At 41.0% G+C, this 11,927-nt stretch overlaps 1 protein-coding gene and 1 pseudogene across 3 annotated transcripts; one reads left to right on the top strand and one right to left on the bottom strand.

The window, feature by feature from the left end:
- The first annotated feature begins 436 nt into the window (after positions 1–436).
- On the top strand, positions 437–7,230 carry bzw1a (basic leucine zipper and W2 domains 1a). 3 transcript variants are annotated; one of them, XM_077570313.1, is made up of 12 exons: positions 437–549; positions 1,155–1,227; positions 1,301–1,477; positions 1,553–1,647; positions 2,591–2,656; positions 2,848–2,983; positions 3,059–3,168; positions 3,239–3,409; positions 3,491–3,637; positions 3,717–3,855; positions 5,182–5,304; positions 6,589–7,230. In XM_077570313.1, the coding sequence occupies exons 2-12, from the start codon at positions 1,164–1,166 to the stop codon at positions 6,618–6,620; spliced, it is 1,260 nt and encodes a 419-aa protein (XP_077426439.1). In that variant the 5' UTR covers positions 437–549; positions 1,155–1,163; the 3' UTR covers positions 6,621–7,230. The 3 variants fall into 3 exon arrangements, with proteins under 3 accessions (XP_077426439.1, XP_077426445.1, XP_077426429.1); XM_077570319.1 differs by having other exon boundaries at positions 475–549; positions 3,239–3,637; XM_077570303.1 differs by lacking the exon at positions 437–549 and adding an exon at positions 653–745 and having other exon boundaries at positions 3,239–3,637.
- A 158-nt stretch (positions 7,231–7,388) lies between these two features.
- On the bottom strand, positions 7,389–9,837 carry LOC144054918 (basic helix-loop-helix transcription factor scleraxis pseudogene; annotated as a pseudogene).
- Positions 9,838–11,927: the final 2,090 nt, after the last annotated feature.

The raw sequence follows: 11,927 nt of genomic DNA on the forward strand, positions 1-11,927 counted from the left end.
TATGAAACGAAACGGGGACACCTTGAGCACCCCTCAGAACATAACTAAAACAAAAAATATAATTACAAATTAAAAAAAAAAGTCAAATTTACATGCCTTACATACACTATGTAACACAATTCTTAATAATGCAGTAAGACTTGAAGTAAGTATTAATTCGAATAAAAATAAATAGTTTGAATAATGGAGTTGATTTTTAGAACTTTACACTATGGATGTGAAATTTTCTCAAAATATACAAATAATCGCACTGTACTAGTACCACAGTAGTTTCTTTGTTTTGTTTTTGTTTTAATCTTTTAATTAAAAAACTGATCATTTTCCTCTCAACCATCAAACGTAATGTGATATTTAGTTTTGCACAGTATTCAAAATAAACAATAATAAAACATTTTGTCCGAAGCGGAAGTGACCGTTAAAAGCGCATGCGCAGAGGGTGGAGCCTGCGGAAGTCCTGACGGGAAGGTCTTTTTGTTTGGGGCTCTCACATTCGCGACACTCCGTTCGAGTTCTCTGGTTCATAACCGTTTTTTATCTGCATTCATTTCGGTGAGTACACGCGTATGCGTTGACTTTGTTTGATGTCACACGTCATCACTTCATTAAAGGCGACAAGGCATGTGATTCGATGGCGTAAAAAATAAAATATAATCGTAGTTACACGTTTTGTGTTGCCGTCATGGGCGACGTTCGATGGGTCGTTACGCTAAATTAGCCCAATTTACGGATTTTCTCTACTTGCCTGGTACGTTGTAAAGATCGTTGGATGACACCACGCCTACATTTTTCACGTGAAAAGGCACTTGCAAATAAATCTCGCCACATGAATTCCGTCGGCCGTCTATTTAGTAGTGTAGATTAACGAGCTCGTTCGAGGGCCCAGCTAACCTGTGCTAGCTCAGCGCATGGTGAGGCCCTCAGGGAGCTAAGGCTAACAGCTAAAGCCATTATACAGGTAAATTTAATTTCAATCGTGTAAAAAGCATTTAGCTTCTTTCGCCCGACACAGTTTCGTTATAGCTACGTGTAATGCCTTAGCTGTTAATATTGAACTATGGTTTTACACAATACAAGTACCGTAATTGCACCCGTAAACAAAATTGTTTGACTGAACGTTTGCAACCCTCTTAAACCTGGTGTCATATTTTTTCAAGGTGTCTTTTATGAATAATCAGAAGCAGCAAAAGCCAACGCTAACCGGCCAGCGTTTCAAAACTAGGAAAAGAGGTTGGTGAAACTTCTGCATGAGTTTCGCTTGGGTCGTTCTGCTCTCTAACAAGTGCGCACTCTCCCTCCGCAGATGAAAAGGAGAGGTTTGACCCTACTCAGTTTCAAGAAAGTATCGTACAAGGCTTGAACCAAACTGGCACTGACTTGGAGGCGGTTGCGAAGTTCCTTGATGCCTCTGGCGCCAAGCTTGACTACCGCCGCTATGCTGAGACACTCTTTGACATCCTGGTGGCTGGTGGAATGCTGGGTATATTTTGCTCTGAACAATCCTTTTTTTTTAAACTGAGATGTGTTTCTTAATCCTATTTGTGTTGTCATGCAGCGCCAGGTGGGACTCTGTCTGACGACATGACCCGCACTGAGTTTTGTCTCTTTACGGCACAAGAAGACCTGGAGACAATGCAAGCATATGCTCAGGTAGGCAGGAAGTTTGAATATGAACCTGCAAGTAGGAGTGGGCGTTTTTATTTAGCTCCTTTAAACATGTTGCATTTAAGATTATTTTATTATAATGAAGAAGTTATGGTGTGATTTATTTGTTGACGATGCTTCATCTTTTAATCAATTAAATGTTTAGTGTCGAATCTCCATATTAGTCTCTGGTGGGTGTGTCCCCTAGGGTAGGGATAGGCAAGTTTGGTCCGAGTGAGCCGGCATGTTTTCGGTGTCTCCTGTCTCCAAACCCAGGTGTTTGAAATCATCAGCTCATCATTCCGTTGTGCAGGAGCCTCTCAGCTGTGTGCGAGGAGGGAGACCTCAAAACATGCAGGACTGCGGGCTCTCTAGGACCGAATTTGTCTTTTCCTGCCCTAGGGGGTGATCACAATAGGGTTGCTTTTGTTGGCAGGTGTGGCTGGTGAATGTCTATGCTGCATAACAGCAGGTCATTCACCTGCCTTGTGGAGAACCGCATTTAACGGCCACTCTTTTTGTCGAATGCCGTTTACCTGAATGACTGAGAATTTACACATTTATTCCATATTGGATACTTTCCGTGGAAATTGAGAGTGCTTTTCAAGATATTCAAAACTTAAAATACAAACAAAATGGATAGCTGTTCTTGCCGACATGAGGGGGGCATTACAGAACCTTAACTGCTCTATTTTTTTCACTTGAGCATCATCTGGAGCTTGTAACTCAGATTTTTGCTTGCAACACAAATCAAATAATCAATAAAGCAACAGTGCATAACTGGCAGGGTTTAAGTTCACCATGTAACACTAACCTTCCATTTTGAGAATTCCTGGTTTGTTATCGTTATTTGCTGTGGCAATTTTCCAACTTTATAATTTTTTGCAAATTTACCCGTCTCCGTTGATGAGCGCTTACTAAAAATGTTCTCCAAAACGTTCCCCTGCAGGTTTTTAACAAGCTAATCAGGCGTTACAAGTACCTGGAGAAGGGTTTTGAGGAGGAAATCAAGAAGGTGAGCACATTTTATAAAAGCTGAGTTGGTAGTGGATGCATGTTGTAGAGGAGGGTGCATGGTATGGGTTGGACAAATGAGCGTGATTGTTTCGCACCTTCCGGTGCAAAATTTTGACAAGACAACCGCCTACAAATTGGCAAATTGTCTATTTTCATGTAACCATCATTTTATTGTGTGATTCTGCATAGTTGCTGCTGTTTCTGAAAGGGTTCACTGAGTCTGAGCGCAACAAGCTGGCCATGCTGACTGGCATTCTTCTGGCCAATGGCAACATATCAGCCTCCATCCTCAACAGCCTCTTTAACGAAAACCTTGTCAAAGAGGGTAAGGGGCCGGTGTGCCATGCTGAGCACTCGTGCGTGGAAGTGTCCTTGTAACCGCCCGCACTCTTCTGTTCAGGAGTGTCTGCAGCCTTTGCCGTCAAGTTGTTCAAATCTTGGATCAATGAGAAAGACATCAACTCTGTAGCTGGCAGTCTCCGCAAAGTGGGCATGGACAACAGACTGATGGTAAAAATATTTTGTGAGGGAATGTTCTTTTCTTCCTGCCTTTGCTGACGCTGGTGCCTCTTTCCCAAAGGAACTTTTTCCTGCCAACAAGCGGAGCTGTGAGCATTTTTCTAAGTACTTCACTGACGCCGGGCTGAAGGAGCTGTCCGACTTCGCCCGCAACCAGCAATCCATCGGTGCCCGCAAAGAGCTGCAGAAGGAGCTCCAGGAGCAGATGTCTCGCGGAGACCCACTCAAAGAGGCAAAGCAACCGACCCGGGAGAGACGACTTGCTGGTTGTTGCGCCGGATCAGGGTTTAACGATGGTCTCCTGCCACCACAGATCATTGCTTTCACCAGGGAGGAGATGAAGAAGGCCAACCTCTCAGAGCAGGCAATGATCAGCATCATCTGGACTTGTGTGATGAGCTCTGTGGAGTGGAATAAAAAGGAAGAGCTGGTGACCGAACAAGCCATCAAACACTTGAAGGTTTGCCACTCCCCGTGTCCTTTTATGATTTTTGCGCTTGTTCAACACAGGTGATGTGATGTGACACTCTTCTCGACAGCAATACAGCCCTCTGCTGAAGTCCTTTACCTCCCAGGGTCTTTCTGAGCTCAGCCTGCTGCTGAAGATCCAAGAGTACTGCTACGATAACATCCACTTCATGAAGGCCTTTCAGAAGATCGTGGTGCTCCTCTATAAAGGTCTGCAACATGCACACACCACGAACGAACTGTTATGAAGTGCGTGTGGCTCTGAAACTAGCTTTCATGGAACGACGACCACCTGCAACTAGATTTGCTGTGATTGGAAAATAAAAGATTTCGCAGCTGAAAGTTCCATGCTGCATCTTAGTTTGATAAATGACATTTCAAGGTACCGAGCGAAATCCGACCGCCAAGCCATCACAATACTGTATTTACAGTAGCGATAGACTGATATGTTTTTTTCATGGTCGATTAGTCAAGGAGGCAGAGAGCCGATATTCATTTTTTCTATTCTTCGTTGTAATATCCTAAAGCATGTTTACTGAACAACTTTTCAAAATGACTTTTTAGTTTTTTATCAGACAATAGACATCCTTTTAAATTTCTAACAAAATGTTCATGGAGCTCCCAAGATTATCAGTACGTCTTAAAAAGTCAATTGGCGACTTAAACAATTAAATACCATAGTTTTCTACAGTAAATATTTATTTTTCCAAAAGATAAAAAATACCTGAAATCGTAAGCTTTTACATTTTTGTTTTTATTCGTCAAAATGCCCAATATCGGCGCCTCTATCCCTAATTTACAATCTGTTTTTTTTTTCGTTTTTTTTTTTTTTTACAAAGTAGTACTTAATTGTAGAATATTTATAATTTCATATTGTTAGTCTAGCAGAATCATTGCATCTCCTTTCTAAACTGCTATATAAGAAATCAAAATGACACATTACTTTAGTTAATGATACCTTATATAAATGTGTCTGTTTTGTAGCAACAGCCCAAAAAAAAGTCTGTTTCAAACGTGATTTTATTTTGCTGAAAATCAGCTAATTCAATTGGTATGCTGTAATTGATTAGAATAGTACGTCTCTGCTGACAGGTATGGGGCTTACTCTACTCGTGATGCAATACAAAAACCATGAGCTGACTGTGCAGTCTCGGAGGCGGAAATGAATGTATGCAAACCTCCGTTGCTGATGAGCTTCCTTCTGCAACAAGGCATTACAGCTATCGATTTTTCACAAGACAGGCCTACTCAAATGTATCTAACTAACCAACTGTCACCCATTGGCTTAAAACAAACAAAAACACCCAGACATTTTACCGCAGCATCTAGAGGTGGCGTTACATTTCTCAGACAGTTGAAGTCCCAATTGAGTTAATAACCGTGCTTTCAAGCTTTTTACAACGCATAAGATTGGTTGATAATTTGTAATTTGGGTGGGGGGGGGGGCTTACTCTAGTTCTGTGTCAGCGCTCTGTGTGTAGAGGCCTTAATGTCCTCTAATTGCCCCCCATTGATTTTTTTGCACCTTCTCCTCAGCGGATGTATTGAGTGAAGAGGCCATCCTGAAGTGGTACTCTGAGGCCCACCTCGCCAAGGGGAAGAGTGTTTTCCTCGAGCAAATGAAAAAGTTTGTGGAATGGTTGAAGAATGCAGAAGAAGGTGAGAAAATGAAGTGACACACAAAATGAATGCGGACAAGTCCAAATGGGAAATATTTGCATATCGTTTTCACTTTCTGGACCCGAGCAATTTGTTGGACACTAATCTAATTATTTATTATGCTGGTAATCTTATAATAACTTTGATTCCTTAAGCGTCTGTATACTCTATCAAAACTTTGTCGCTGTGTGTACATGTATCACTTCAGTCTAGTTATTGAATTGCAGCTTTACTTTCACAAGCAATGCATTGGTGAGCGTTGCAAATTGCAATTCATGTGGGGGAAATGACCCGGCCGGATGTCACTTACTTTACATGCAACCTAGTCATTTTTTGTTAAAAGCCAAATAAATACTGCAACATAATTCAAACATAAATGTGGCAGTTGAATAAGACACATTCAACAAACTACTGCAAACACACATGACAAGAATTACCATCCTTAAGACTTCAATAATTGAATCCATTGCAACATGTCGTAACATTGTTGTATTTCTTTTTTCCCCCTCCTTTGATTACCTTTACCCTATTTATCTTAAATGATTGTCTTATTTGTATTGATTGTTATACGCAAACCTTTATATTTGTTAAAAGTTTAAATAAATTAAAAAAAATACACCACAATTGAATAAAATGTTGCTTTTAGACTACAACTGGTGAAATTGCATACTCCTAAATGTTACTTAAAGCACTTTTGTGTTCAATTGAATCTATTTCTTTGCATTTCACGGTAATCCTTGAAAATAAGTTTTACAATCACATAATTTTATTGGGAATTTTCTGGCCACTAGATTTTGTTTCATTTTATTTGTTGTAATACATTTAATTGTGTGTTCTATACAAAATGTTGTGTACAAATAGAAAAAGGGTAATTTACATTTATTTCATATAATTTTAACCCATTAAGTCCTAAAGTGCCTGCCAAAACATACTTGACTAAAACCTATGGGTGACTTATGAGTCACCCCTGAAAACCTGAAGTTTTCTTGGAAATTCAACAACAATCTATTCAATGCCTACTAAATAATTGATATCTCAGCTCCTGAAGCAGGCGGAAACATAATTCCCAAATATTCAGTTTACACCTCTGGCGTTCACTCAAACTTCATAAATCCGGGATTTATAAAGAACCAAAATAAGTATGTTACTTTTTCTTTTTTTTCTGCCAAATTTTTTAGTATCAACATTAAAAAAAAAATCCATATGAGTTGTGCGGGCCCCTTTGGACATTGGTTAAGGTTGCGGTCAAGTCATTCAAAACGTTTTTTTTTTCTCCCCCTGCAGAATCTGAATCGGATGAAGAGGAAGCGGACTGAAAACCTCAGACACCATGAGACGAAACCCCCCGCTAACCCCCACTTTTTTTTTTTTAACGAGTAGAAAAGGGATAGGTAAAATCTCAATGCCCTTCTGACTTTTCTACCTCCTATAGTTCCCACCCTCACAACCTGCACATGTTATTTTAGAACATTTTTCTTTTCTTTTTTTTAAAAGGGCTCAGTCCTCCTTTGTAACTGGTGTGTTGTCCTCTTCAGTTATCACTCTTGTAGTGCCCTCTAATTTGGACAGCAAACATTCCGTGTGATCTTGTGGCTTCGGTTGTCACTCTGAATTCACAACAATTTACCACAAGACTGTGAGGCCAACTGACAAATTTTTGCCAAAGTTTTTTTATGTTTTTGTCTTTTGTTTTCATTTATTTTCTGCCCCTAAAGCTTAAACTTGGCCCAAATGATTTTGGCTCTTCTCACTCAAACTCCGCCTGCCTTTTGTATTATGTCCCGTGTGTTGTGGTCACACTGGTTAGTCCATTGAAAGACACGCCCCATATATTGCCTCGCCAGCAATCAGATTATTGGTTTCTACTTTCTTTAATCTGATGTAAACCAATTGACTTTTTTTTATGAAATAAAGCTTATGAAATGATGGCATTTGTTTTTAGTTGACCAAAGAAGCATTCCAGCACAGATGCACACCACACCACTGATGTAAGGAAATCCAGGTTTTCCTGCAATAGAGCATGCAACACGTTTTTGCTCATTTTCTGTGCAAGACACTAGCTGAATGATGACACTTGTTTATGATACAAAAATATTTATTTTGCAGAAAATGATTTGATGTGCAAAGGTATCAAGCCACACAATACAGTAATGTTACACATTTGATGTTGAGGTAAACATGTTTGAGGTAGTGCAACATTTCTTAGGCGGGTTATACATTTGTGTTCTAAATATGCACAATTTTCATGCTCTTTGTATGAAAGAGCCTTCCTTGTCCATCGGCACACAAAAGTGATGTGAATTGTGCAAAAATAAACATTTGATTAAGTTAGACTTCTGCAGCAGTACCTACTGAGGGGGTTGGTGGGACCAAAATAGTGTAACCTTACACATGGGCTCAGGTTGCAGCTCAACCAAAACACAGGTTGGTTGACAGGCGCAAACGATGGGATCAGAAAGTGCTTTCCAGTATTGATTTTTTTTCTCTAATTTTTAAGCTAAGAATAAATATATTTAAATATGTACAAATGTAAACTTGCGTGACTGCTCCATGTGGATCTGAGGCTTTACACTTTAGTCGAACGCTTCCCGCCCTCTCTGAGCTGCAGAGACAAAAAAAAGGTCATTTATAAAAAAGTGCAAAGCAACAGAACTGAAGTCACATGTTGAAAGAATCAGTTAATGTCTACATTATTTGAGCACTCGAGTCCAATGTATGATTTGGAACATCAATGGAACTTTATTTTCAGATGTTTGTGTTCGGCAGGCTGCAATATCTTGGTCATGGGGAGAGACCAGCGATGAGATTCATGTGATTATGTTAAAAACAAACAAACGTGGGCATGAGAAAAGTCCGGACACTGTTTTTTGCAGGTATCTATACTTGAGTATTTCTGACAACTTTTTTGCATTCCATATATTTGAAAACATCTACTTTTTTACTTTTATAGGCTTGATACTTTTTTTTTTCAACCTGGCATAACTTAAAAAAAAAATAAGAGAAGGAAGGCAAGGTTTTATGAATAAAATATAAGCGAGAAAGAACATGACAACCCATAACACAAGAGGCTAAATATTTCCCATCTGTGACCTTATTTGAAATAATTTGTTGACAACTGTTGCATAATTAGGCCTACTGCATGTGTTTAGTGCCATCCTTAAAGCTACCATTTTGTGCCATTTTATCGGATTCCAGCGCCTTCATAATGGTCGTCCACTATCACCTTCACCAAATGCACCAAGAGGAATAAAACTGCACTTCCTGTATGATAAATGCTAATGTAAAGGGAGCTCTTGTTTAATTAGAAAATTATATTTTCATTTTTTAGTTTTTGTTTAGTGCTTATAGTCTCCCTGCATATTCTTGGTTAATTGGCACCCGTGGATACCCATATTTGTGGATATTTTGTAAAACTTTTTTTTTCATATTTGGGGGACGAGCAAACCCCCGTTTTTTTTTTTATTTATTTTTTTATGTAAAACGCTCATTGAAGCTGCGATATATTTAAGCTAAAAGCGAGGGAAAAAAACAATGTTTTGGGATATATTTATAATATCTTATAATAGGTTTTCAACTGTTCGCGGATTTTAACTTTTCCCTGACTGGTCATTGTCCCTATATATGCCCCGTGAATAACGGGGGTCTACTGTATAAATAGAGTTGAGTTGCAAAATTTTTTACTCTGACAAGTTATTTAAACGGTTTTTGACAGTTGAGATTCATAATCACTTTTGTACTTAGGTATATTTCACAATGAACTTTTTATCTTTATTTAGGAATACATTTTAGAATAGTGTTGTTGTTTTTTGTATTAAAGAACAGTCCTAGCTTGCCCCTCTTGGGGCATGATCCTTGTTGGCCCACAGTACACCCAACCACATCACTGACCTGCTTTCTCTGGTTGCTCAGACAAAAGGTGCAGATCGCCCGCAGCGGCGGCGAGCTCCGCTGCGCGGGTCCGTGCACGCCGGCCTGGTGACGAAGGCACAGCTGCCCGTCGCGGCTTTCCTCCCCCAGCATCAACACGTTGGCGAGGTGTGAGATGTAGCTGCACGCCAGACGCAGCGTCTCCACCTTGGAGAGCTTCCTGTCGGCAGGCTCCGTCGGGATGAGCGTGCGCAGGGTGCTGAAGGCCGTGTTGACGCTGTGCGTCCTGTCACGCTCCCTCGCGTTGGCCGCCTGCCTCTGTTTACTCACGCCAGGTTGACGCGCCTCTCTGCCGCGTCTCCGCCGTCTCCTCCGCCTGGTCGGTTCCGGCTCCTTTTCGCGACGCGGACTACAACCACCGGTAGACTTCCCGTCCGATCCGTCGCTCTCGCTGTCCTGGTCCTCTGGGTCGGACGCGAAGCCGTCGGTGCGCTCGCTGTTGGCGGACTTCATCGTGGCAGCCTGACGTGTGAACGCGGCGTGCACATCACTTTATCCTCAGGGGTGAAAATAGCACCGAGTGGCCCGAGCAGCTGCTCCTGATCCGGTGACTGAGGGGACCGCTCCGGATCAGCATAGCATTTCTGCTGAATGACGGCTGCTCTCTGGGTCGCCAGCCCACGTCGGAGAAGAGAAGACAGGTGGAGCGTGCAGGAAGAGGAGGGGGTGGTGGCTCGGGGTGGTGGTGGGGGGACACACCTGTTTCTGTTTTGCTGGAAGAAGCGTTAAGTTGTGCTCTCGTGGTGGGAAGTAACAAAGAACACGTATAGGTGATATTGATAGGATTTTCAGTTACGTTTCTTATGTATGCACCTGCTTTATATTCCACTTTTGTCAAATGAGGCACTGATAGGCCTATGTGGTACATACTGCTACCTTATATGGAGCCAGGGTTCGATTCCCGGTCAGTGCCCTAATAACAGCTAACACTGGTCCTATGCCAATTGGAATCTGCTCTGCGTTCTACGTTCACAATAACCCGCCAGGCCGGACCAGTATTTCATCCCACCATCAGGGCCAACAGGTGGTCATCAGTTGACACATCTAACCCTACCGTTCCATTAACTGAACACCGCTCGGGTTCTCGTCGTGGATTAAGGGTGTGGGGAGGGGGCGTGCGGCTTGCCCTATAGTTTCTCCCAATCACGCCTTTCCAGGTCTCACCATGCCCGCACGTGAGCACTGAAGTCCCCCCAGTAAAACAATGGAGTCTACAGCACTGTTCTCCAGCACCCCCTTCTAAGGACTCCAAAAAGGGAAGGCAGAAGAAGGCGGCCCACTCGTCCACCAGGGTGAACCTGGTGGGGCAATACTTATATACAGTGCTGCTCAAAAGTTTGTGAACCCTGCAGGCATGGTCAGACTCTTTGTATTACATATTAAAATAACCTTATTAAATGTTTAGTCATACCCAAATTTACAATGTTGACATTGAAAATAATGGACTTGAATAAAAAGAATGATAATATTGTCATTCATTCTTGAACAAAAGTGTCTAGCATAAACTGCCTGCTTCCGGTCCCGCCACAGTATTTTGAAATAATTTAAGTCAGGATTTTGACTGGGCACATCCAAAACATGAATCTTGTTGTTCTTTAGACATTCCTTGGTTGCATTGCTGGAATGCTTTGGATTATTGCCATGTTGCATGATGCATCGTTCTTGTGGTTCTTGCTGATATTTTTAGAAGGTTGTCCACTTTTAGGCTGGATTGCAGTAATTTTCAGTGTTCTCTAGTTGCAGATGATCTGCTTCACAGAGGAATGATGAAGCTCTTAGCTCTTTATTTTTGTATTTTTTTAGATGACTTTATAGCTTTCCCCAGACAGATGTGCTGTCACTACACTGATTAAAAACTCTTTTTAATTTAGTTTTGACTACACAATTGATTTAAAAAACAAGAAGAATGCATTGAAATGCTAAAACTACACCTGTTATTTCATATAAAATGTAATGGTTCAGATTGCACAACAAAATCAGGAAAGTCAAAATTGCTCAAGAGGTTCACAAACTTTTGAGCAGCAGGTGGCGGAGTGGAACCGTCACTTGCCTTCGATGCCGGTTGGCGTGGATTCGCTTCCACGCCTGGGAGACCATGTTTGTCTGTGTGCATGTTTGTGTGAGTGAAAAAAAAAAGAGACCAATCATGGCTCACTTTGCTGACCAAACCCAGAAATGAGGTGAGCCATTGGTCGTTACTTCCTCAGCACAACATATGTGGAAACATGTACATGAAAAATAATGAAGTTATTAATTCTGGACAAAATAATAACTTTTTAATTGCTCAATGGATCAAGTAGCCTATCCCTTCTCCAGACAGAAGGTGGCAGTGCAGTTGTTGTTGTAGAATCTTTTCAGATTCCATTAAAGATGAAGGACATCCAATTTAAAATTTTGAATTTTTTTTTACCCAACTAAGCAATATCTAAAATATGAATTTAAAATTGGAATGGGGATGTGTGTGTTCTGTGGAATTGAAAACGAAGACTTTTAACATCTTTTTTTCTCTCTTGTAATATAATTCAGAGGTTTTGGAAGGATATTCAAGGTTGGTTGCAACACAAGGGTATTCAATTTGCTGTGCTGTCAATTAAAGTGATACAATTTGGAATGAACATCAGCAATAGGATAATTGACTTTGGTGTCAATGTTCTTCTGGTAATGGGTAAGCACTTTATTCACAAATGTCGTTTAAA

This window comes from Vanacampus margaritifer, chromosome 1 (assembly GCF_051991255.1).
Source record: "Vanacampus margaritifer isolate UIUO_Vmar chromosome 1, RoL_Vmar_1.0, whole genome shotgun sequence".
Lineage (NCBI taxonomy): Eukaryota > Metazoa > Chordata > Actinopteri > Syngnathiformes > Syngnathidae > Vanacampus > Vanacampus margaritifer.